Consider the following 23,413-nt stretch of genomic DNA (forward strand, 5'->3'; position numbering starts at 1 on the left):
ATAGATATTTATCAGGATTATTTTTTCCGTAATAAGTGTGCCCTGTAAAATAACATATCTCCCAGCCTTGTCTTTAATAACCTTTGTCACCTGAAATGGTATAGATTTGTGGATCAAGATCATAACACCTCTTGCCTGAGAAGTGAAGGGCGCAGAATATATACTGCCTTGCCACCTCCTCCTAATCTTCGCCTCTTGACTAGACAACAGGTGCGTTTCCTGCAGCAGCATGATATCAGAGTGCATAGAATTCAGTCTAGACATTACCTGTTTTACCTTCTCCAGTTTTTGTAGCCCTCTGCAGTTCCAAGAAGAAATTTTAATTTTATCCCACCAGACATAACATATAACACTGAATGAGCTTCCCAACACATTTGAGATATTAAAGGATAGAGAAACAAATAATACCTGAATGTCAAAAACTACATCCATAACAATGAATACTGAATATGCCCCTTCAACTTGAACTTGGGCACCCATTTCCTCCCCCTATACATATTGGCACCTGTCTAACAGCTAAAGGTTGTTCCGCCTAAAAGCGAGGATCAACCGACTGTGCCTGAACACTTTCCCTTGCCCCACCCGCTATGCGACCAAAAAAAAAAAACTCGTTGTTGAATACGATAAGGAAATCAGGGTACTAACAGTGGCTGTAAGCCTCCGGACCAGTAAACAAATAAGTATAACAAACTGGTCTTTCTCTCTCTCCCTCTCACTTCTTTCTAAACTTAAAGCTCAGTAATCATCCCTCCATGCCAGCACACTGTAGTATGACCATGATTACATCATCTCACCCCGGTTCACTTTCCGACCTCAGAGCCTTCACAAAGTTCTCCGCTTCACCTGGCAGGTTAAAGATGCGGGACTGTCCGTTATGTGTCACTATCAGTCGCGCAGGAGGAATCATGCCGTACCGGATACCCATGGAGCGAAGCTGTTGTCTCACGGCATCAAACTCTTTCTGTCTTTTGTGCACTCCAGTCGCTAGGTCCTCATAAAATCTCACCGGCGATTCTTGAAAAGAATCTGTCCCTTTGCCCTGGCAGCTCTTATCACGGTCATTTTATCCTTGTAGTTTAGAAACTTCATGATCATAGTCCTTGGTGCAGCGGTATTTGACATATTCTTCTGGTCGACCCGATGCGCTCTCTCCAGCGTCAGAGCGGTTCAGAGCGGCGCCAAGTTCAGAGCCTCCGGTAGCCAGTTTTCCAAGAAAGCGCACGCGTCTTCTCCTTCTGCGTCCCTCGGCAGGTTAACAAGTCTCTCGTTAGATCGTCGCGATCTGGTCTCCAGATCCAGCACTTTGTCCTCGAGGTTTTTGTTGTTATTTTCAAGAGTCCGCACCTTTGCTTCCAAGGTGGTAATGCTATCTTCTGCTGCAGATATCCGGGCCTCCGCCCGCTGACCCGCTTGACACACTCATTAACATCCTTCCTCACGGACTCTATTGCTGACAAAATACCGTCAAGCTTGGAGGAAAAGTCGGATTTCAAGCTTGCAATAGCCGCCAGTATTACGCCTGAGCCTTCGGCCATCTCTTCCTTCTCAGTCGGCTCATCATTTCCTTCCTCCATCGCCTGGCTAGCGTTGATACCAGTCCCGCTATCTTCACGGCTAACGCTAGCTTCACAGCTAGCCTCAGAGGTCAACTTAGAAGTGAAGTTAGATAATTTCGATTGAGTCGGTCTACTAATGTTTTTCCCGGGTTTCCTTTGCGAGAGAGGCATCACAGCTGTCCTAGGTGTCGTTCAATGTCTAACAAACGAGTATTATTCAGGATTTTACAGAAAGATAGCGGAGCAGAGGTGGGCACGTCCTTTCAGCCAGCCGCCATTACCGGAACCCAGAACACATGGACATTTAACAAGGTTAAACATTTAATTTTTATATAAATGGTTTATATGTAAGTTTCTGAGCAAACACACAAAGACTTCATGCGCTCTGGGACAAAACAGAAGCACCAAGGCAGATCATTGTCCAACAAAGACCAATACAATACAATACATTCAGCAGAAAGGAAGCAAGAATAAAGCGATCCCTAAACAAAAAGCAGAGGTAATGGCAGGTAATAATTCTGATTGTGCTGAAAACTAATAAACGCTTCTCCTTTTAGAAGTCACATCCTAATTATGCTGGTCTTTGGGCCAATTTCTGATGTAATCAAGCAAAAATCTGAAAGGCTTAATGAAACTGTCATCTTTAATTGCAGCTCATCTTGTTTTTGTAAGAAGTCCAGTTGAGCAATGCCAAACACTATTCAAACTAACATAATAATCATTTAGTCTAAGACTGTGACTCTATTTTACGCTGTTCTTCTTTTCCTGTTTACCTCTTAAGCCCCAACGCCCCCAGATACGGGGGCAAAAGGCAGGAGATCGGTTAGGCTTTGGGGCTTAAGAGGTTACGTTGTCTACACCAGCGTCAAAATAAACCAAAGAAATTCACTCTGCTTTTTGATAAAGAATGGCCGAGAAAAAGTAAAAAGAGAAAAGCTCCTTACCATTTTCTGTGTTCTCATGTTCTGTGTCAGTCAGAGTTAGATTGGAGTTGGCCCTGCTGGAGAGGCACGAGCTGCGGCCTGACTTGGTGTTGCTGCGGCCCCATAATCTGACTGCATGCTCTGGTGACATAATGCCGTCTGTCTCCGTGTCCGCATCTGAGCCCACACTGACTGAATATTCGCGGTGTGCCATCCCCAGGTCAGTCCTGTATGTGGCGACATGCGATGGGAGGGCATCTCCAAAGCCAAGATCTCGAAGGGAAAAGTCTGCCCCTACAGCAACCCAACAGATAGACATAATTAGCTGCATCTTTTAACACAATTAACTGTATTCAGTGCAGGAAAATGACAGCAATTTAATGGCCTGGGCGGAGAAAACACTATAGAGCAAAGGTTTTACTAGCAGTGGTCGTGGAGTTGCAAGTACATGAAGGATTGGGACATTTAACATTTTAAAAAAACAAAACATCTTTATATGCTTTCATTATATTCACTTCAGGGTACCTTATCAGAACCATGTCTTGTTAGGACTTGACAGAAGGAAATTTTCAGATCTCACACATTGGGGCAAATTGTAACTGATTTACTGTATTTAAATGTTGCCTTTTTTTGCTTTTGCTGTGCTAAAGCATAACTACAACATCAAGTGGCAAGCAAATTTAAATCTACCATCATATTTCATTTGAACTTAGATGATTAATTATGCATTTGAGCGATCAGGTGAAAGTGTGCATGTCCTCCATGCAGTTTTTAACACTGCCATGGTAAGTTCAATCCATAGCCACCTTTCTTAATAGTTGGATGATGCTGAGTGACCTCTACTGTGACTGAATGTAAATTAATAAGAGATTTGTCGTTAAAAAATGATGATGCATATCACTAATAACCCGCTACTAGCTATACCAAGTGATATTAATGACATTTTCTCGTCTACTATTTTGTCTAACCTTGTCGGTTGAATTCATCCACTTCGTGATGAACCATTTCCTTGACACGGGTCCCGTAAGCCATCCTCGAGTCATGGTCGAAGGCTTTTAGTGTTTCACTGGAGCTGTAGGACTTTGCGTTGGGTTTGCCGTCCTCGCTGTCTGCTGAGGAGCTAGTGTAACGGCGCTCTGTGTCCTGCCGAGCAGTAAGTGAGCGGTAGGGTCTACGTTCCTTCACTTCCATGGCTGCCTCCACACTACTTCCAAAATCAAATGTGGGTTACAATGCCAGTTTAGTTTGAGAGTTCTGTAGAAGAAAAAGAAAAAGGAAATATTTTAGCCTTTATCATCGCCCAAAATAAAGTTAAGGCATTCAAAGGTGTATAAAAGATGTCTAATTCAAATATGCTCATATCATTTCAGGAAGCATAATGGTAGTATGTTAAAAAAGCCATTACTGACTATTTTCAAATAAAAATCACCTGGTGTTATCTGTACACCCACATACACACACTTAACCAAGCTGCTGCAGAAACATATCAAATGCAAATGCATGCCCCCGAACAGCGTATGCATGGCTCAGCACACACAATGAGAGCCCGGAGAACCACTAGGATTAGATTTCATAAAATATTGCACAACAAATCTTGCACCTATAAAGTTTACGGTGCAAGTCTCCCACAAATATTCTTTTTTATGTGCCACATAGAAATGTTGGGACTCCAGCATCTGTAAAAGTGGCAGGTGTCCTTCCATGAATTGTGTTGTTTATAAGTTACAAATCATCACCAGTTGGAAACGGAGGTTTCAAACAAATCTAAGACTACAGAGATGATTAAAATCTGCAACATAAAACTACTACTGCCAAACAGAACACAGAGTATAAGATCTATACAGAGAAGAACTTTAGGCATTCAGCTATGTGGTGCATTTTATTGTCTTGGCGTCAAGGACAAACTGTTGGACTGAAAACAGAAGAAAATAAAGATAAAACTGCAAGACGTTGCTTTCTCAGAGAAGCACGACATAAATCAATGGCTATTAGTACAGTGGGTAGCAATTTTTGTCATGCAAACATGACATTCGAAGTGACCACGTGGATATAAAAACATTTGATCACATCTACAAATGTCACTATGAATGGAAACCTTACAAAAATGCTTGATCACAGTTCACTCTGAAGCTCGGAGTAACCTGTATTTCTGCTTCATCCAAATGCATTGCCACGATAATTATATTTTACGAGCTGAACATCTTACCATTCATGCCACAGGGTTCTGCTTCAATTCTGCCTGCCTCAACACTTGACAATGAATTACTATAACCAAACGCAGGATGCAACTCACTGGACGCTAGGAGACGGCTCTCTGAACGAAAGATAAAAAACACACCAGGCAAATCTGGGAATTTTAACTGACAATATGGCTGCGCTGTTCAGACAAGGATTTTTTCACAAGATAAGCTCTTTATGAATACTGTATGAGATTTGTGCCGGACAGAACAGTAAACAATAATCCGTAGTGAACTATATTTGCCCTTTCTCAAAAAAAAAAGTTTATTTTTTAAAGACACCATTGTTGGAGTTGGGGCTTTCTTTTTGTACGTATTGACAGCTGAAAAGATCCTGGTGATTAATGACTTGAGGCCTCAATAGCAGGACCTCTGCCACATGGGGAGGTGGAGGGTTGTGGGGGTGGGGGCGTAGGACGAATGCTCCCACTCTTCTGCCACAAGAGCACTTCAGCTGCTCCCAACATTTCAAACGCAGCCTGTATGAGTTGCTAATTTTTACCTTTTACTCGAGATCCTTGATGCTATGCAAATGTGAGGTACCAGACAACAAGCAGCTTTCTAAAGTTTCAAGAATGTTCTGTAAAGTGCATTGTTTTTGTTTCCTGAGAGCTGGGCTCAGTGCTTTCTCCATCTCTCTTCTGCACAGCCCTTCCTCCTCATTACTAATCGGCTAGTATGCAATGAGATGTAGTTTTGAGACCATGGGAAACCTTGTGGAGTTTTTTAAAGAGGCAACAGACTATACACAATGACAAATGACATGGGATGCAAATGTTCTCCTGTCTTGAAACCCTATCCACCTTAAATGCTGCTGTCAGAATTTTTACAAAAGGCACCTGTAAAATGAAACAGTGTTTAGCAACATCTGACGTTATCATTGTGTTTCAGTGCCAGAGAGCAAAGCTGTTGTTGTTCTTCATCTGCCCAAGTCTAAATCCTGTGAGAGCGTGCCAAAACAAAGGAAACGCCACCGTTATTCTAATGTACTTGTGTGTGAAGATAATAAACAGAAGGTTTTATTTTCCAAGTTATATCATCACTCACTAAAAAAATAGAAGTAATATGTGATACACGGCCTATTTTTAAAGTGTTATTATCATCTCATGGTAGGCTCAAGGGAATGAACAAAGTGCCTTGAAGCACCAAAGGAGAAGGTTAATGAGGGTATTTTTACAAAGACTCAGAAAAGTTATTTACAAAGAACAGTAAAAAAAATATAACTGCCATGAACTGAAATCTCTAAAATGAAGATAATAATCAAGCTTTTATTCTAAAGACAAAGTTCTCCTAAAGCCTTAGATGCAGACCTCGAGCAGTGCCAAAAAGACGCTAACTGCATATCTATGGAATGATCCAAAATCAATTGAGGTCTCTCTGGATAGACAAAGAAATGATGGATGGTCTATTTTCCTCTTTAAAGCAATTGCAGACTCCACATTTTTCAATTACATTGTCTACAACTGACCAGGGTAGAGTCAGGTTTGTCTGTGGGTGTAAAGCAGATGTATAGCAGCTGTAAGCAGTGCAATAATGTGGTTCCACAGAAAAGGGCTTGCAGGGAGTATTCAATAATAAATGAATTGTCAGTTCAAGTCATCAGACACAGTGATGCATAAGGTCCTTGTTGAAATATCTGCTGGGAAGCAAGAACAGATTTAAAAATCATCAGACCCATTGAGTACTTCAAGGTGCATCAGAGATCACAATCAGCCAATACAACTTAGAATGAGCTACCATAGATAAAAGAAAGACCACTGGAACTCTCCAAGAAAAAGTCACAATTAAGAAGTAACACTTGCAAACCCGCATACAGTCGTATTCAAAGTTCCTTCTTCAGGAACTGGATTTCACTGCTTAGGAAGAAAGGTTAAAACCAGTATAACTTACTGGAGAGAGGTTAGAGCAAAATGTAGAGTGCTGCTGCTTTCAGACGGAGCGTAACCAGCTACCAGCGACATGCAACCTGGAATATTAGCATGATAAAAAATACAGTTTTTAACAAACGGACTAGCTAGCTGTTCCAATCTCTTCCAGGGTTCCGGTTAATTTTAGTTCAGGCCATTTTTTACCTGGTTTATATAGTCTTATTAATTCAGTGTTAAAAAGTAATAAACCTTGCCTCTATAAATCTTCACAGTTCTCCAGTACATCAGCGTCACCGCTCTTAAACGGTTACTCGGCTTAACCGATTTCTGCTTAGAAAATGAGTTACCGTTAAGTTTTGCCGAACAAACTGCAGTCAATTAATTCTGTATAATCAGCACATCTTAACTCCCCAAAACAAACTTATGCTAAAGACAACTCTTATGTGATTAAGTGGAAACTGCTGTAGCTGCAGGAGTTCCTTGTTCCAAAGGTAGTCTTTTGTCTTTCACAAAACCTGGCAAAGCAAAGCATAAAATAAACCACCTGTAGTTTATCTGTAGTGCAAAAGTAACTTAGTGAAGCTCAAGTTAAAGCACTTGTTGAGGTTTTTGTCTGGAGGTTACTATGGCCATTGGTCCAGTGTCAGGAGTTAAATATGTGATCTAAATAGGTGGGAGGCAATTGGGGTACAATATAAATGCAAATGGATCTGTACTATCCATCAAACAATTAGCAGCGTGCTGAGAATTGCTATTCAGCACCGGTGCATATAAATCTAGCCTTCTCTCGCTGCACAACCCTGTTTTCCATTATAATTAACTGCTTGCTGCTCTTTACATGTCATAGATTTTTCCATGCAGTATTCGAGACTAAATGGTAACATTCGTCACAGAGTAAAGACTTTGCAATTTTGGACTCCCTCAGACAACAAATGGCAATGAGAGAATATTTACAATATATTTGGTTATGGCAACAAAATGTTTGTTTTTCTATTGTTACAGAAACCCTAGGACAGAATTGTGATAGTGTCAATAATTTAAGATGCGCATCTCCCATTGTGACTGCTGCCATGACCTACATCTACCGCCCGACCAGCCAACCAGGACGAAACAACATGCTGATAAACACAACGTAGGCACCATTGTGAATTACACAAAACAAACCTCAATTTAACATAATAATATGTTAAAATCTGCAAAACAAAATGTTTGTGAATCCAACAAAGAAGAAAATCTATTTGAGCCGTGGCAGCAGAAGCCATGTTGCCTTGCATGATGTGTCCTTCAGCTGTTATCACAACAGTGCCAAGTAGGATGCAGCATAATGGGAAAAAGCAGAGGCTTTGCATCCATGTGATGTAACCTACAATTCAGTTGGTATTATAACATTCCTTAAAATATCTCTGGTATTATTGTTATAGCACAGCCTAAACGCATTGAATTTAATATCATACTCCAGCACCTTAGAGCATTTTCACACAGTGTTTACCAAATTCCTTTGAGTATTTTCCGAGGCAATTACAGATTACTTGCTTGTGAAATCACTTAATTGATTGATCATAAACACTGGCATTTAAAGTTTTCCTCATGAGTGATGCTATTTTAAGATAATAGCTGATAAGTAACAGCTGGTAATGTTCAGGTGCATGAAACAAAATATTTAAATGCAAATTTAATTTAATAAGAATATACGTTTTAAGGCTATGTACTAAATCTAAATAATATTGCAACTGATATTTAAAATGTTAGAACTGTATTATCTGTAACACCTACTGTAAAGATACAATACTGTGCAAAAAGTCTATTTTTCTGTATACTTTGCTTCTAAGGCACAAAGCTTTCTTGTCATTTATTTTAAGTTATCTTGAGCAATAGTTCTTCAAGTTTTTTTTCTTTTGACACCGGCTACTTTTTCAGTCCAGTACTTGTACCTCACTATTTTCAGAGGGATGCTCTTTTTTTGTTAAGCCTACAAATGACTTACACATTAAGAGAAAATTGGTAAAGAAAAAAAAAATGTAACAAAAATGTACTGTACCTGATATCTTCAGACACTTCGTTACTAGCAGCCTGTCATAAAAATGCATTATTTGGAGTTAATTCTTTTAGATACTACAGTTTGACAAGCATAAAATAGCATTTTTGCACCAACAAAGGGATTCCCAAAGAGGTATGAGCCAAAAACCGGGCCTATATCAGCAGTCTGTGCTTAGAAAATTTGAGGAAACTGGAAAGATGGAGGACAAAAGAACAAAAAGCGGAAAAACTCTTTGTTTATCCAGGGGGAAGACATTAATGCTTCGGGGCTGCATTTTAGCCAGTGTTGTTGGAAATTTTGTTACAGGCTGATGCAACACAGACGATGATGATGATGAACACAGAAAAGTTCAGTCAGATGTCGACCGACCACGCATGTAGCAATGGCTTACTTCTTTAGCATGATGATGATCCCAAACCCACTGCTAATACAGCAAAAGCATACCTGTATAGAAAAACACACAATGGAACACTATCATATCAATTATGGTTTGGCCTCCCTAGAGCCCATACCTTATATTTATTGAAGTATGGAATTTCCTTGACAGAGGACGGAACAAAAGGCTGCCAACATCCAAAGAAGAGCTTTGGAATACACTTCAAGTAGCCTGGAGAATTATTCCTTAGAAATATTCTTTATCACATGAAGGAACGATAAGAAAGGCAGTTCTGGCTGTCTAGAAGAATAAAGGTGGTCATACCAGGGTTTGACTCTCAAGCTCATTAAAATAGTACAAATTCTGTTTCTGCCTATTTACTGTATCTTCATGTAAGTTTGCCCATGTTTTACTAAATCACTGCAACTATTTCCCCCTTTAAAGTTATCAGGCTCAAGATTTTTGCATAGTAATGTATACGTAAGAGATCAGGTGAAAAACTTTTACTTATCAAGTCACATAGTCAAATAATCCGTGACAGAAAGCTCACAAGACTGCAGACAAACATCTACACATACAAGCAGCTCATAGTGCAGCTGAGAGGAAATTTGGGCAGGTATCAGTAACACTGTCTACAAGGTCTATTGAGAGCAAGAAGTGCTCCATACAGGCTCCATTTATTTCTTTTCTGGAAAATTTTCACATGCTTAGACTCTATAGAAAAGCCTCCTCAGCCAACAGAAAGGTGTGTTTTCAATAGAGGAAAAAAGGGCTGGGTAGATGGGGTCGGGGGGCTGAATGGCCTGCCAAACAGATCTGAATTCAGTAGTGCTAATACAAGCTGCGGAGGAGAGGGGGCATGGTGGTGGTGGGGAGGTATCTCAACAGCCGCCTCCTTCCGGGATCAAAAGCGAGCCCCACCAGCGCATTAAACAGAATGCGTAAAAGCCTTTACATAAACAAAAGTAGTCTGGGACCAGTGCTGCAGCACGCTCCCTGCTACTAATCACTCTAAGCAATTCAAGGTTCAGCCCTGACAGAAGGAGCAGGCAATGGAATAATGCTTTTAAACCAGCCCGGTAAATAACAGGGAGAAGCAGTCTATTTATTCACTTTACACCACTGATATACACTGCTGGCCTTGGCAAAATACAGAATGCGAAGATTGATCCAGAGTTCTGTACATACCCATGTTAGGAATTAATGGAAAGACAGGAAAGTAATATGTTTTGGTAAGGTTTGCTGTAGTCCCGAAGAAAAAGCGAGACAGCAAATAAATGTGGAGTTCACGCAGGTTTGAAAGAGAACCTCTCCACTAGGTTGAAGTGCTCCGGTGGTGACCTGTCTCTCATTAGTCTGCGGACTAATGCTCATTACCCTGCAAAGGCTTGACCTGAATGATTTATAGTTTGGCCTGAAGTGAAACTAAAGCTAATACCAGCAAAGCAATAATCAACTTACTGTAAACTTGGTTGATATTTATTGTTAAAAATATTTGAGAATTTGCAGCTTTAGCCCGAGGAAGGTCTATAGGGCTGAAATGCTGCAAATAAATGATGCACTGAAGACAAATATTTTAAGTGCTAGTCCCTGCCTTAAGGAGTGATTCATCGGAATTACAAAAACACCTTTCTTCAATGCGTGGAGACTATGTGTGTTTCATAATGCGGTTCAGAGAGGAGAGCACATTCGATATCTGCTGCTGACGGCCTTCAAATACTGCATATAAAAAAATTATAAAGTAAAATCTGTTAAGTAATAATTGCATTTCTATAAACTGTTTATTTGGAACTACTCATATACCCTACCTAAAAACTATTTAACTGCAATATATTTAGATTAACTCCAGAAATCTCAGATGTACTGTATATTTTGCAGTACAAACAGATTAAAATAAAACTAGACTGCCAGCCGCTACTCAAGAAAAGGTTGTGAAGTTTTGTTATTATTATGGTGGGGATGGGGGATTCAAGTGTTGACTTTTCCAAGATCAGCTTGCATGACTCAGTCTTTCCAACAGTGGCTGAGCCACAAAATCCTGTTGCAATACAATCAACAAACATCTTTCAGGTGACCTAAGCTTTCTGGCTATTGGAGGTCCTCTGTTATTTGCAACAGTGACTGGCAACATCTGATGAAATTTCAAAATGTCTGAAATTAGCAATCTGAACTGTTTTAATTTATTTTGGTTTGTTTTAACTGAGAAAGTTAAATATGTAGCTCTTATTCTAGTAATTTTAGCAGTAATGTTGCTACTGCACTGTGGAAGACGTCTGCACTGCAGACAAGAACTATTCACTCATAAAGTGGTTTGATAAATGCTGTCTTAATATCAGCAGGCCTGATTAACAGCTTTCTGTTGTTTTGCTTAAATGAACTTGGCAGGTTGCTAACACCAGTAAGTTTTCTGCTTTCCTTGATCTCAGAATACCTAAGTATATGTCTTGGCATCTCAAAAGTGTATTTTACTCTTCTAGACATTTACCTCAGCGTGACTTGTCTTGTTCCAAAAATATTTTTCTATACAGAGCTGTCTTTGAATTGGCCTCAGAAGTAATTCAACTGACGCTGCTACTTAACATATGGTGCAAAAAACACTGTGAACGCTAATGTTTTCAACTTATTCCCAGCACTTTATTAGTGTACCATTTAACTACGAAAGTATGTCATTTGAAAGAGTGCAAAATGCATAAAAAGCAGGGGGCTTATGTGCTCCTTAAAATCCAATATTTACAAAATGAGTCACAGATTTTATCACACCTTTATGATCCTAGTTACTGAATCCAAAAAGGGTGCACAAATAATGTTTAGCAACGTACCACACTGATGTAAGTGTAAAATACTTTAGCTGGCCAGTGTATTTTATCTGCCTATTAAGTAACATTTTTTTCTAAACACAGAAACCTGAGTGCAAATACACACGTCGATTATTGCCCCATCCATGCACATACAACATACAACAAAGAGCAAAACATGTAATACAAAACAAAATAAAAACTGCATCCAAATTTGTCTCAAGTGATCATTTCTATTTGGACTTCAAGTCTCCTGTAACTGTGCCAATACATATCTTCTTGTGCAGGGCACAAAGAAAGCCTGTAGTACACAGTATAGAGCACATTGTCAAATCCAACTTAAGATTCTTCATAAAAGTAGCTCCAGCCTGTTGTCTATAATTGTAGCATTTAGGGCCATCCACTAGTAATCAGATCATCTAACCCATATTTTTCTTCAAAGTGCAATCCCAGCATCAAGCTGCACGTTGAAAATGCCCTGCTCTGTTTTTTATTCTGTGACAGGTTGTTGGAGACGAGGTTAATAAACGGCCACCATGTTGCTCTTAAGGAGTGGAAGAACTCCCCGGAAGCAGAGTGTGAGGCAGCGCTCTTGTACTGCTGGATACCAATTACAATCTTCTCACACTGGGGTCCAGAGATCTCTTCATGATAACTCATGTAGGGAGTGGACAAAGAAGTGCACTGCAAACATCACAGACTTAGCAACGTCTTGCTGTCACCTATCACCACTGTCACTACAGGAGTCTGTATATTTGAATATAACTTAGAGGACATTTTCTTTTGGTTCTTTTTTTCCTAATGAAAAAAAATCCAATCATAGGCAGTGTAGTGGCTCTGCAAAGTTGAATTTCAGTGTTAGCAGCCCCAAAACTAATAATTTTAGTCCATTTATGCAAGGATTTATATGCAGTAGATGCAGATGCATTCTCATCTTTGATCAAAGTACAATACTGAACCTTAGAAGGTGCTGTATATAATAAAAGCATCAATCAATCACATAAACTGCAGTCATTAGGTTTCTTCACAACAGCAATAATAAAGATCTTAGCTGCACTTTGCAAAATGAATCAGCTCGAGAACATGAGATGCATGCCATAACCTGATGCACAACAAGAAGCATACACGACCGTGTTGAGACAACTAAATCTGCAGCTGTTCAATATCAACAGTAAAAAATCAGCACACGCAGCAAAGCTAGACGAAGGGTTCCTGCATGGCAATGATCTTACTCTTAAGTGCTTAACTGAGTCATCTCCACAAGCCCTGCTTTGACAACCACACACCTCCCACATCTCCCATCTCAGCAGCCTCTGGGTGGGGCTAATCACCCTGTAGCTTCATCATCGACCGGATGACAGCTCCGGCTATAAAGATGCAATGTTTTAAAAGGCGTGGCTGCTGCAGTGGTCTACTGTAAACAGAAAGCACCCATTTTCTAGAGCTGAAAACAGAGCATTACAACATTGCATTTAAAAAAAGAATTCTCTAATAATATTGATCATAAAAAAAGAAATCCATTCTACCATCCTCTCTGTGTAAGAGGATTTTCTCGGGGCACTAAGAGTTTGCATATGTTGATTTGCCCTCAACTGATTATAACATGAAATGGCTGAAGGGTAGTTTGGCAGTGCTGTGTTGACCTGCACAATCCCCTTTCTCTGCCTCTAAGGCACCAGAGGTTTGCACTCTCTGATCCCACCAGCTGAACATTAGACAGTGCTGAGGCCTGCAAAAAACCCTCACGCACAAACGCCTGTGCATTTTCTTTTTTGGCTTATCTACTATCAGTCCTTAAAGCAGCTTTTATTCTCCAGCGAAAGCCCCGTCTTACATGTTATTAAAACACATAACAAAACAAAAATCAAAATCCCATATGCATTGTCTCTTTTTTAAGCCATTTTGATTGTTTGCGCATAAGAGGGAAATGCCCTTTCATCTATCAGGGCAGGGCACTGCATCCTCTTATATATAAATTTAATTCTCCGAGTAAATTAGGATTGATCACTACAGCTCTAGGCCACAATCAGCGTTTGTAATTTAATAACAGCTCGGCCCTAGACAGAAAAGGATACTTCCATAAATAAAACCATATGAGAGCCAGCAAGTGCCTATAACATTCGGAGTACATTTGATTACCATCTCTCTCTCCACAGGTGTGCTTTTAGCCTTCTATCTTCAAAGACTGCCAGTCTGATATAATGCCACACTATGTGCATCTTCACTGTTGTTTTCCTGCACTAAAGGGTTTTACATCATACTTGCATCAGCGGATGTGAGCACCCCATGCTGAAGTCACTGCTAAGCAGGCAATGCCCATGGAAGCCAGGCTGAGGTGATCCCAGTGAGACAGAATCTGTCAGAAGCGCCGTGCCCGTCGACACCCAGGGTAATAAATTACCCAGAATTAACACGTCAGCCTGCGCTCCACACAGCAGCCGCACTCGGCTCACACCATGCTGCTTAATGGATCTATTAACCAAATGGATACAGGGTTGCACTGCTTCCAGACTTGGATATTAAGTTATTGTAAAGGTACCAAAATGTAGGTTGGCAGAGTCTGTGTACATGATTGGTTAAGAATATTACTTATTATGAGAATTATTATTATTTTTTCTCTTTTAATTTCTTTTAATCTATTTTAATCTACTGTTTTATTGATATCTTTTTCTCTTTGTAAGGTGACCTTGGGTTTTAGAAAGGCGCCCTCAAATAAAATGTATTATTAGTATTATTAGTATTATTATTAATTATGAAATGTATCAAGGTTTGGTCTTCAGGGATGCTTGCACAGTATTTTTCAGCATGTTACCTTTGGTGGGTAATTATAATGTCCTGTGCTTCAGACAGAAAATCTATGCAAAAGTACACCAAAAATAGCAGCATGCTTAGAGGCCATCTGCAGTGTTCCCTGTGTCACCTGTTTGGAAATTCCTCTGGGATGTGTCTCTTGGCCTTTAAGGACATACTTTGCTATTGATGTCTATCACTGATAGCAGGGGATATTTAGCAGATGATTCAAAATGCCCACTGCACAGTCTGTACCTGCTTGGCATCTCTGGCATGCATCAAGTACTGTGACATGTTGACAGCATGGCACACGGCACCAGGCAATTTTTGACCAGCGCTCACTCATCACAAAAAGTAAATAAAGATAAGAAAGAGAAGCTTCATACACCTCTCGTTTCTTTTTGGAATTCCTGACTGTGGCACAGGTGATAGACACTAAAGAAAACACATCCTTTGTAAAAGAATAAACAAAAATAAAATAAAAACTGTGCACTATGTGAGACTAATACTTTATTCTGAATAAAATGCCAATTGTCTTTTATGGGCTACAATAACTCCCACTGCTTTAACTCTCTGCTGTTAGGATAGCAGTATCATTTCTTCCTCCTCTTTCTCTTTCTTTCCCACTTTTTGCATATTTTGCATGCATCAAGGAAAAAGACCTCTGGAGTCAAAATGAAATTTTTATGAGTGGGAATGCATGAAACCTGAAAAGCAAAGATGTATGACTCTTGAATGATAAAACCTTACTGAAAAGTTAGGCACAGTGATAGAAACTTTTGTTGTTAAATATGTCATTTAAATTACTTGACGCCCAACGTGGACGGGATTGATCACCAGTAAACCAAGGCTGCGCTCCCTTGCTAATGCATTCCTTGATAATTCTGACTGCAGTACACAGAAGTATTTGATCTGATTTCTGATGTTGCCAGGTCCCGATAATCAGCAGCAAATCGGACTTTGCACTCGGACTTTACTTGGGTTCTCACTTGAGTATGACTCAATAACTCTGATGTGTAACATTATATTTGTTACATAGTTTCGAAGTTTTAATCCACACATAGTGAAAAGTCCAAATAAATAATAGATTCTAATTAAAAACTACTCTCAGTAGCATCAGTATAAAAAAAACAGTATGGCACCTTTCCTGTGGGCATGTCTCTCAAAATACTGCCAACCTCACCCTAGTTTGAAGGGTGTCCAACCACTGCTGCCAGTCAGACCACATCCAATTTGTGAATTGTTAAGTGGCGATGAACTGCGATTAAAATTGGCTTTTCTGAAAGAGCAATAACTGTGAGAGAAATGTAGCCATGGAGACCAATTCAAAATTTGAGTACCGAAGACCCAAAGGTTTTATATTCATTTCAGAGTAGTAACCAACTTTAATACAGTTCCAAGTTGTGTTTCAAAACACATGTACTCGCTTGGCTCCATTTCAAGTGCAATCCACAACTCAGTCTCACTCAATTCACCAGTTAAGCAAATGTCAAGAACTAAAAAACAAGTCAGAATAAATAACAATCCAGTACCAATTAAATATCTAGAATAAACAAAATAACAATCCAATGATTTGACATCATGATAAGCATTATTGGTTAAACAAAACCTGTTTTTAAATTATTTTGCATTGAAGAAAACCTTAAAAGACAAAAAAAAATCTAATCTTACTAGATCGTTTTTTTATTCTTTTAGGTTGCAAGTTAAATGAAACAAATTGAGGAAAGAAAATATTGGCATGCTGGGGTTGAAAAATATCATCTGCACTTCACAGAAGATAGACAAAAGTTAATTGTATTTTATGTTTACACTTAAAAATAAATCTAATTCACTCAGCAAAAGTAATGTAATACTTGTGTTTAGAGAACATCTGAAATAAACTCCGTCCATGCCAAACTGATGACGGACAACACAGTAAAACTTTCCCTTCTGAATGCAGAAAGTGAGTACCATAAAGGCTGAAAAGAGAAAAGACCTGCTCAAGAGCACTCATCATGCCCCCTTTTAAGTGGGGTCAAGAAAGACCATGTAGAGTCATGAGCATGAGCCCTCACCAAAAAACCCCACTCTTACCAAGCATACCATGCAGCATGTCTTTCACACAAAGACGAGGCTTATTCCTCTGCACTTATGGTGCTCTCTCCTGAAGCCTCTTCTGAGGTGGACTTGCTTAAAGTTTAATGGGAAAGCTCATGCAAATAGAAGACCTGCATGAAAAACATAAACTCTCTGCTCAGGATGTGACACAGTTAGGGAATACATTACAACGCAGGACAGAAAGATCTGCAGGCAAAGGAAGAAGTGAATAAAAATACTGAACAAATAACACTTAATTGAGGTCAGTGTGATTGAACGCTGCAAGGCTAGGATGGCTTTAGCATAGGTTCCAGATGGCAGGCTGTTATTTCACTGTGCCCTGCTAATACTGCAGGATTCGATGCTGGTAACCTGAGTGTCCCCTGGGCCCCCTGGCTCCTCCACAGCACTGAAATCAGGGCCAAGCTCCCTTCGCTGCTTCTCTGCAGGTTTACTCAACTTTGAAAAGGGGTGTGTTTGGATATAGTAGTGGAGGAGGGGTGTGTGTGTGTGTGTGTGTGTGTGTGTGTGTGTGTGTGGAGGTGGGGGTAGTGCAGTGGTGCTGGAACAAAGCATGTTAACACCATCTCTGTGTTTAACAAGTTCTGAAACAAGCAGGGTTTTTCCTTCAAATCCTCATTGGCTGGTGTTTCACCACTCCTTGACACAGGAGAGAATCCTAGAGTTTATACTTCTCTTTCTTCTCCTTTGCTGCTTTTAGCTAACTGGAAAATACTCATTTTATAACCTAAATGTCTAAGACTAACATTTAAATATCACTCACTGCTAATTCTTTGGCATCTTTGGAAATGACTTTAAAGCCACAGCATTCATGTGCTTTGATTTTTGTGTTAACATTAAAAAACATTTGAGAACTTGGTGACATTTACGGTAACATTTTTATTTATCAAATTTCTGTTACTTTCTTGAAATTTAATACAGCTGAATTTGCATCTAGAATGAAAGCATGTAGACACTGGCTCTAGGCCAACATAGAACCAATCTATAAAAAAGTAAATAGAACATTAGGTAATTATTTTATTACTTAGTTTAACTGAACTAAAACTTGTTAACCTATTGCTTTATTTGTCAGGAACCAGAAACTGAATTAATAAGTGAAGAGATACCTTGTACTAGAATTAGGTGGTTAATCTCTGCAATCCCTTGATGACGAAGGCAATAATAAATGTTACATTTCAAAACATGCTCAAGGTACTTTAAATGATTCAAGGATAGATGAGGCATTACAAATCAGTCATGACCCAAGTTCAGTACTCAAGGAGGCAGACTGCTACATTTGCAAAAGCACAATGTACTTTACCATTCCCAGATAGCTGCCAAACGTACGAAGCTAAACATGTGAATGGGAATGATACAATGATACAAAAGAAACAGTGGAAACAAATTTGTTTCAAGAGTCAGAACATTAAAAAGAAAATACTTCAAAGTCATCAGAAAATATATTTTGTAGCGCAGTACAGTGAACAACCATCCAAATAAAACGAAACATAAAATGCAATCAGAAGGGCAGCCAGTTATTTTCTCATTCATATGCAAACAGAAAAAAAGGTGGTATGGTGCTACCTTCCCCCTGCCAAATATACAACCTGGTTGCAAAAACCTTGTAGAGCTTTTAAATGCTGTAAATGCAAACAGAGCAGCATTTTCATATTTATATGTACATCTCTCATACATATCAAGAACAGAAAGTCTCACCAGATATGTTGTTTACAGATTCTGCCCCAGTGGATGTTCTTGTAAACATTTAACAAAAAGGCTCAGAGCATGAAAATGCCATTCACACAAGGAATATGCTATGGCATTTCATTATATGCAAGCAAGACAGGGGTCAACCCAAATAGATTTAGCCCTGTGGTGCTGACGGTTGCTGAAAAGGATATTAGAGGAGGCAAGTGCTTAAAAAGACCTAACAATGAATGGTAGATGTTTTCTATGTCATATCAACTCCGGAATAATTTAAAAATTGTACAGTATTGTGCAAAAGTCTAGAACCGCTCTTCATTTCTTTCTGACTTTCTTTTTTTTCTTTTCTTTTTTCTACATTAGCAGATTTTCAGTTTTAGTTTGTTAAGCCATTTAACACTGACCTGGAAATTATTCATAAGTAAACTTTGGTACTATAAGACACAAAACAGCATAATTTGCTCCAGTCTGTTTAGTTGAATCTATGAAAAATGCCACAGATAACAGAAAAAGAACAGCAACAGCATCAACGAGGTGATTCCCAAAGAGCCATAGGTGAAAAGTTGGCATATGTGCAATGTGTTCTTAAAAATAAAATAAGAAAATTGGAAAACTGCAGGAAAAAAAATCCAGCAAAGAGATACAACTGGCCCTTCGGTTGGTCCAGCTAATATTTGAATACTCTAAACAACAAAACTCTAAAAATCACAGGTTTTAATAAGATTTTTCGCAAGGGAATCACTTAAAGATGTTTTGAGTGTTTGTTTCAATTTATAGTGTTGACTATTTACCATGAAAATAAACACATGAGAAATTTTCATGTGAACAGATTGCTATTATGGTTCAGCATAGCTTATTTATGGTTTCAGACAAGTGATTTGTCTAAAATATCCAACAACTACTTATATGAGAACTCACTGAGTTGAGAGCCATGATCTGCTAGGTTTTAAACTTGCGATGGCTAGACCACTGTATTCTTTTCATAACAGCCTTGTTAATCATTTTCTTTTCAAGTTAGTTAAAATTGGTGAAAACTTTCTGCAACACTGTTCACAGCCCACACAGCGACATGAAGTCCTTGAACCGACGTTAACAAATAAAAATAAATCACTGAAACAGGAGTTATGAGCCTGCCAGATGACAACAATAAATAATTGCTGCTATAGGTCAACTTGTGTTCTACACAACAGCGGTTTCATTTTTACTATGACTTTCTTCTAACTCAGCATACCAGGACCGTTCCCAGTCATGATCTAAATCACATAAGCTCCTCTGTGTGTTCAAACACATGCAAAACTATTCAGGCACATATAGCACTCCTCTAAATAAAGCTGCAAAGGCTGAGAAGAAAATAAAGGGAACTAAAGGTCTGACTCACACCAACACTAGTCTGCACAGAAGTTGCACTTTGAGCTGAGCGTTTTCATTTTTTTCCTCATCTCACACTCTTTTGCACTTTCCACATTTTATTAGCACATATTTCTTCAGTGCACTCTTTAGAAGAGCATCCATATAGTGTTGTGACCAACACGTCTTTGTGAGAAATTTACATGTTTTAGCACCATCTGGTCTTTATTGTTTCTGGGAGTCTGCCATGTTTTAAGACTTCTAAAAGAGACTGACCTTGGGTGACTGCAGCATACAATCAATTAACAGCTCAGCTGCAACAATAAAAACACAGTTTCACAGAGAAATTATGCATTAATTAAAAAATAATACTGAATGCATTAATTAAAATATTATGCTGAATGCATGCTAATCTTTGTAAAGTGATCGAAAGCGCTTAGGAAGAAGCGATGATAAAATATTAAAATAACATGCATTAAATTCATCACTGGTTGAAACGTGCAAAATTATGTTTGTGTTATTGACACGTGTTTTACATTTGAAGTGGAAATCATAAAGGCAGATTAATTAAGAGAAGAGCTGATTAAATGGGATGTATAAGAACTGTGATGCTACCGTATCATGGATAGTGATGAAAACTGGGCGTAGTTGTGATAATCGTGGAATAGCAGATTCATCAAACTACTGGTTGGGCCATGAGTATAATTAAAAAAGGAAAAAAAGGAAAAAATATAAAAGGAAAAAAGAGGAATGCAAATCCCTCTGCTTTAAAATGAGCCCAAAAATCAAGTGAGCATTTTCACCAAGTTGTCATTTTACACAACACTGCATTGAACAAAGAGAAGCTGAGCAATACAGACACAAGGCAGTGTGTGGGTGGCACAGTGGGCAAGAGGGAGAGACAGAGAGTTGCCAGTGCTCTTTTACTACTGATTAAAGCAGATCACTTTTTCTTAAATACTCAGAAATTAAAGGACAAAATTGAGGACAGTCAGATTATTTAGTTTCCTAACTTTAAACCAATTCCAAACAAGCAGTACATGTCACAGGAATTGCGCACCGTGCGGCTTATGTTAACACTTATACTTGCAATGTGACATTTTGGCAACACAGTTCTAGATCAATGTCTATTGAACATGTTTTGGGAGCAGACAGCTTCCAAAGCCTGTTGTTCAGCTGGAACACCCTACAGCCAGGAGCAGTTAAATAAGGAGTGACTTTACCAACAGCTTTAAGATAAGAATGGTGCAACATTGGTGTCACTTTAGATCAAGAAGCTTCATCATATATAATCTATCATGTTATACCAGAGCATATGCACAAATGGCATCACCTCTAAACCAGTAGTTTTGTAGGCTGATAGAATTTTTTTTTAAACTGCAAGAATCTTACAGGAACATTCATAAAGTGACATCAGGAAACTCATATCACTCATTTTCACTCACAGCTTCTGGGTCTGCCATCTCTTTTTTACCAGACTGAGAGGGTGCTTGGAGTTCTTCTATTTTGCAGTGCCACTTTATGATTTAGGCTGATAGGGTGCATGTATTTTTACATAAAAATACTTTCTGCCGTTTTAAAGCAGATGCTTTCGAACTGGAAGAGGCTGTGAGGGCACTCAGTAGAGTTAGTGGGTTTGAAGTGCATTGAGCAACTCTGTTGATCTGCAGTGTTAATGCATGCATGCTGTGGCAACCCCCATTACTTATTCAGCAGTGCACATGTACTACATATAAAAATGACAGCAAAATACTTTAGCCTGCAAATAGGATTTCTGAAAATGCAAGCTGGCTGTGAAATTAGGAATAAGCTCTCTGATCCAAGAACACATTGCATTATTGTGTGAAAGGTCATGTGTCGGTGCACGGGACCATCAAACGATTTTTATGACCAGCAACTTCCTTCAGCAGGAATTGCAGCAGCAATTTTGAACATTACTTATGATGTCTACTAATAGTTCTATGTACAAAGAAATACGTGTAACTGTAAAACAATACTCAAAACCTGAAGTACCAGTGATGGTGAAATAATTTGGGCAGTTTCTCTCTTTTCTGGAAAAGCAATATCACAAGTGGGTGCAGTGTCTTCACAATGTGCCAAGTAGAGATGGACCGATCCGATATTAGTATCGGTTTGATACTGACGTAAATTACTGGATCGGATATCGGAGAGAAATAAAAAATGTAATCCGATCCATTAAATATCAAAAAAGCACCTCACAAAACTTGCGACACTGCCTAACTCGCCTCATAACCGTAGCACGTTGGAGCAGTGTGCCTCACTTGATAGAGCAGCGTATTTGTAGCCTCCTAGCAAACCAGCATTTCATCTCCGAGGTTATCCCAGAGAGAAGTAAAGCAAGTGTGTAAGTTCATCTCTGAATGTTTGTAAAGCATTCCCACGTTAAGCTTAACAACCGATATATGGAGCGACTGCCTCTCTCTCTCACTCTCCTGTTGCTACTTCAAGTGAAACTGCTTAATGATCAGCTGATCGGCTTTTCTGTTGCGAGTCCGTCTCTCTTCTTTGTTTTTGGCCCACTTTGCACCAGAAAGAGGAAACCAGCAGCTGAACAACAGCAGCACGTTTAAGCTTGATAAGCTGTTGTTAGAATTTATTTAATATTACTTTCTAGACCAGGATCCTTTTCACGTAGCTGATGGCTGGTAACTGTGCAGGGGCGGATCTAGCAAAGTTTAGCCAGGGGCCGATAGGGCATTAACAGGGAAAAGGGGGCACAAAGACATACTTTTCTTTCTTATTCTCATTTAAAATGTCTAGCTTTTAATAAATAATTATCCGAATCTTACACCCAAAGTTTTAATCTGATGTAAAATGTGTAGACGTCCATTACTGTATATAGTAACTGTTAAGTCTAATATACCCTAGTAAGCTATAGTACTTTTTCCTTTGGGAAGATACCATCTGTGAATTCTGCAATTCTGTAGAAGAAAGATGTTGAATCTATTTAATTATTCTTGAAAAATAATTTAATTCTCTGCATTTTTTTCACACTACATCAAATTAAAGTTGATTACGTCAATTAAGCATCATGAGGTGGAGGGTGGGGGGTGGTTCCCTATTTTTTTTGCTGGGAGTTTGCAGCCCTATTTGTTAGTTTCCTTAATATTTCTGCTAAGTACTCTTTAAAATACCAGAATAGGAAGGATGGAGTAGGTTTAAGTTTATTAGATTGATCAGTATTGCTGAACTATGAAATATTTTGGGTGCAGTGTATTTTTTACATACAGGTATAACAGAACAGCTTTAGTGTTGTTGTTTATTTAAACTTGAGTATGAACTTATACAAAATGCAGCAAGATATTAAAAAAACAGTTTTATTGATTAAAAAACACACTATATCGGATTCATATCGGTATCAGCAGATATCCAAATTTATGATATCGGTATCGGTATTGGACATAAAAAAGTGATATCGTGCCATCTCTAGTGCCAAGAGCCATGCAATAAAATGACAGCACAAATACAAAAACATTTGTTGACTAACCACAGCTGCTGTTACTTTTGATGCAGTGATTTCACACTCAAAAGATTTCAGGTGAGGTATCATTTAACCTGAGTGACTAGTGATTCCGCATACAAAAGGCACTTTTAATCACACGTCACTCTGATCCACTGCTTATGATACAGCATAATCTAAGAACCGCGTTTCCATATGGTGTGCTAAAGTACAATTTCTAAA

General features: G+C 38.9%; 1 protein-coding gene across 1 annotated transcript in view; it reads right to left on the reverse strand.

The window, feature by feature from the left end:
• The window catches only part of tenm4 (teneurin transmembrane protein 4), a 154,429-nt gene that overhangs the window by 117,163 nt on the left and 13,853 nt on the right, over nucleotides 1-23,413 (reverse strand). The window contains 2 exon segments of the mRNA XM_039597960.1: nucleotides 2,501-2,773; nucleotides 3,448-3,733. Of these exon segments, the coding sequence (XP_039453894.1) occupies nucleotides 2,501-2,773; nucleotides 3,448-3,670 (496 nt within the window). The 5' untranslated portion in view covers nucleotides 3,671-3,733.

The sequence above is a fragment of the Oreochromis aureus genome, linkage group 14, assembly GCF_013358895.1.
Source record: "Oreochromis aureus strain Israel breed Guangdong linkage group 14, ZZ_aureus, whole genome shotgun sequence".
NCBI lineage: Eukaryota > Metazoa > Chordata > Actinopteri > Cichliformes > Cichlidae > Oreochromis > Oreochromis aureus.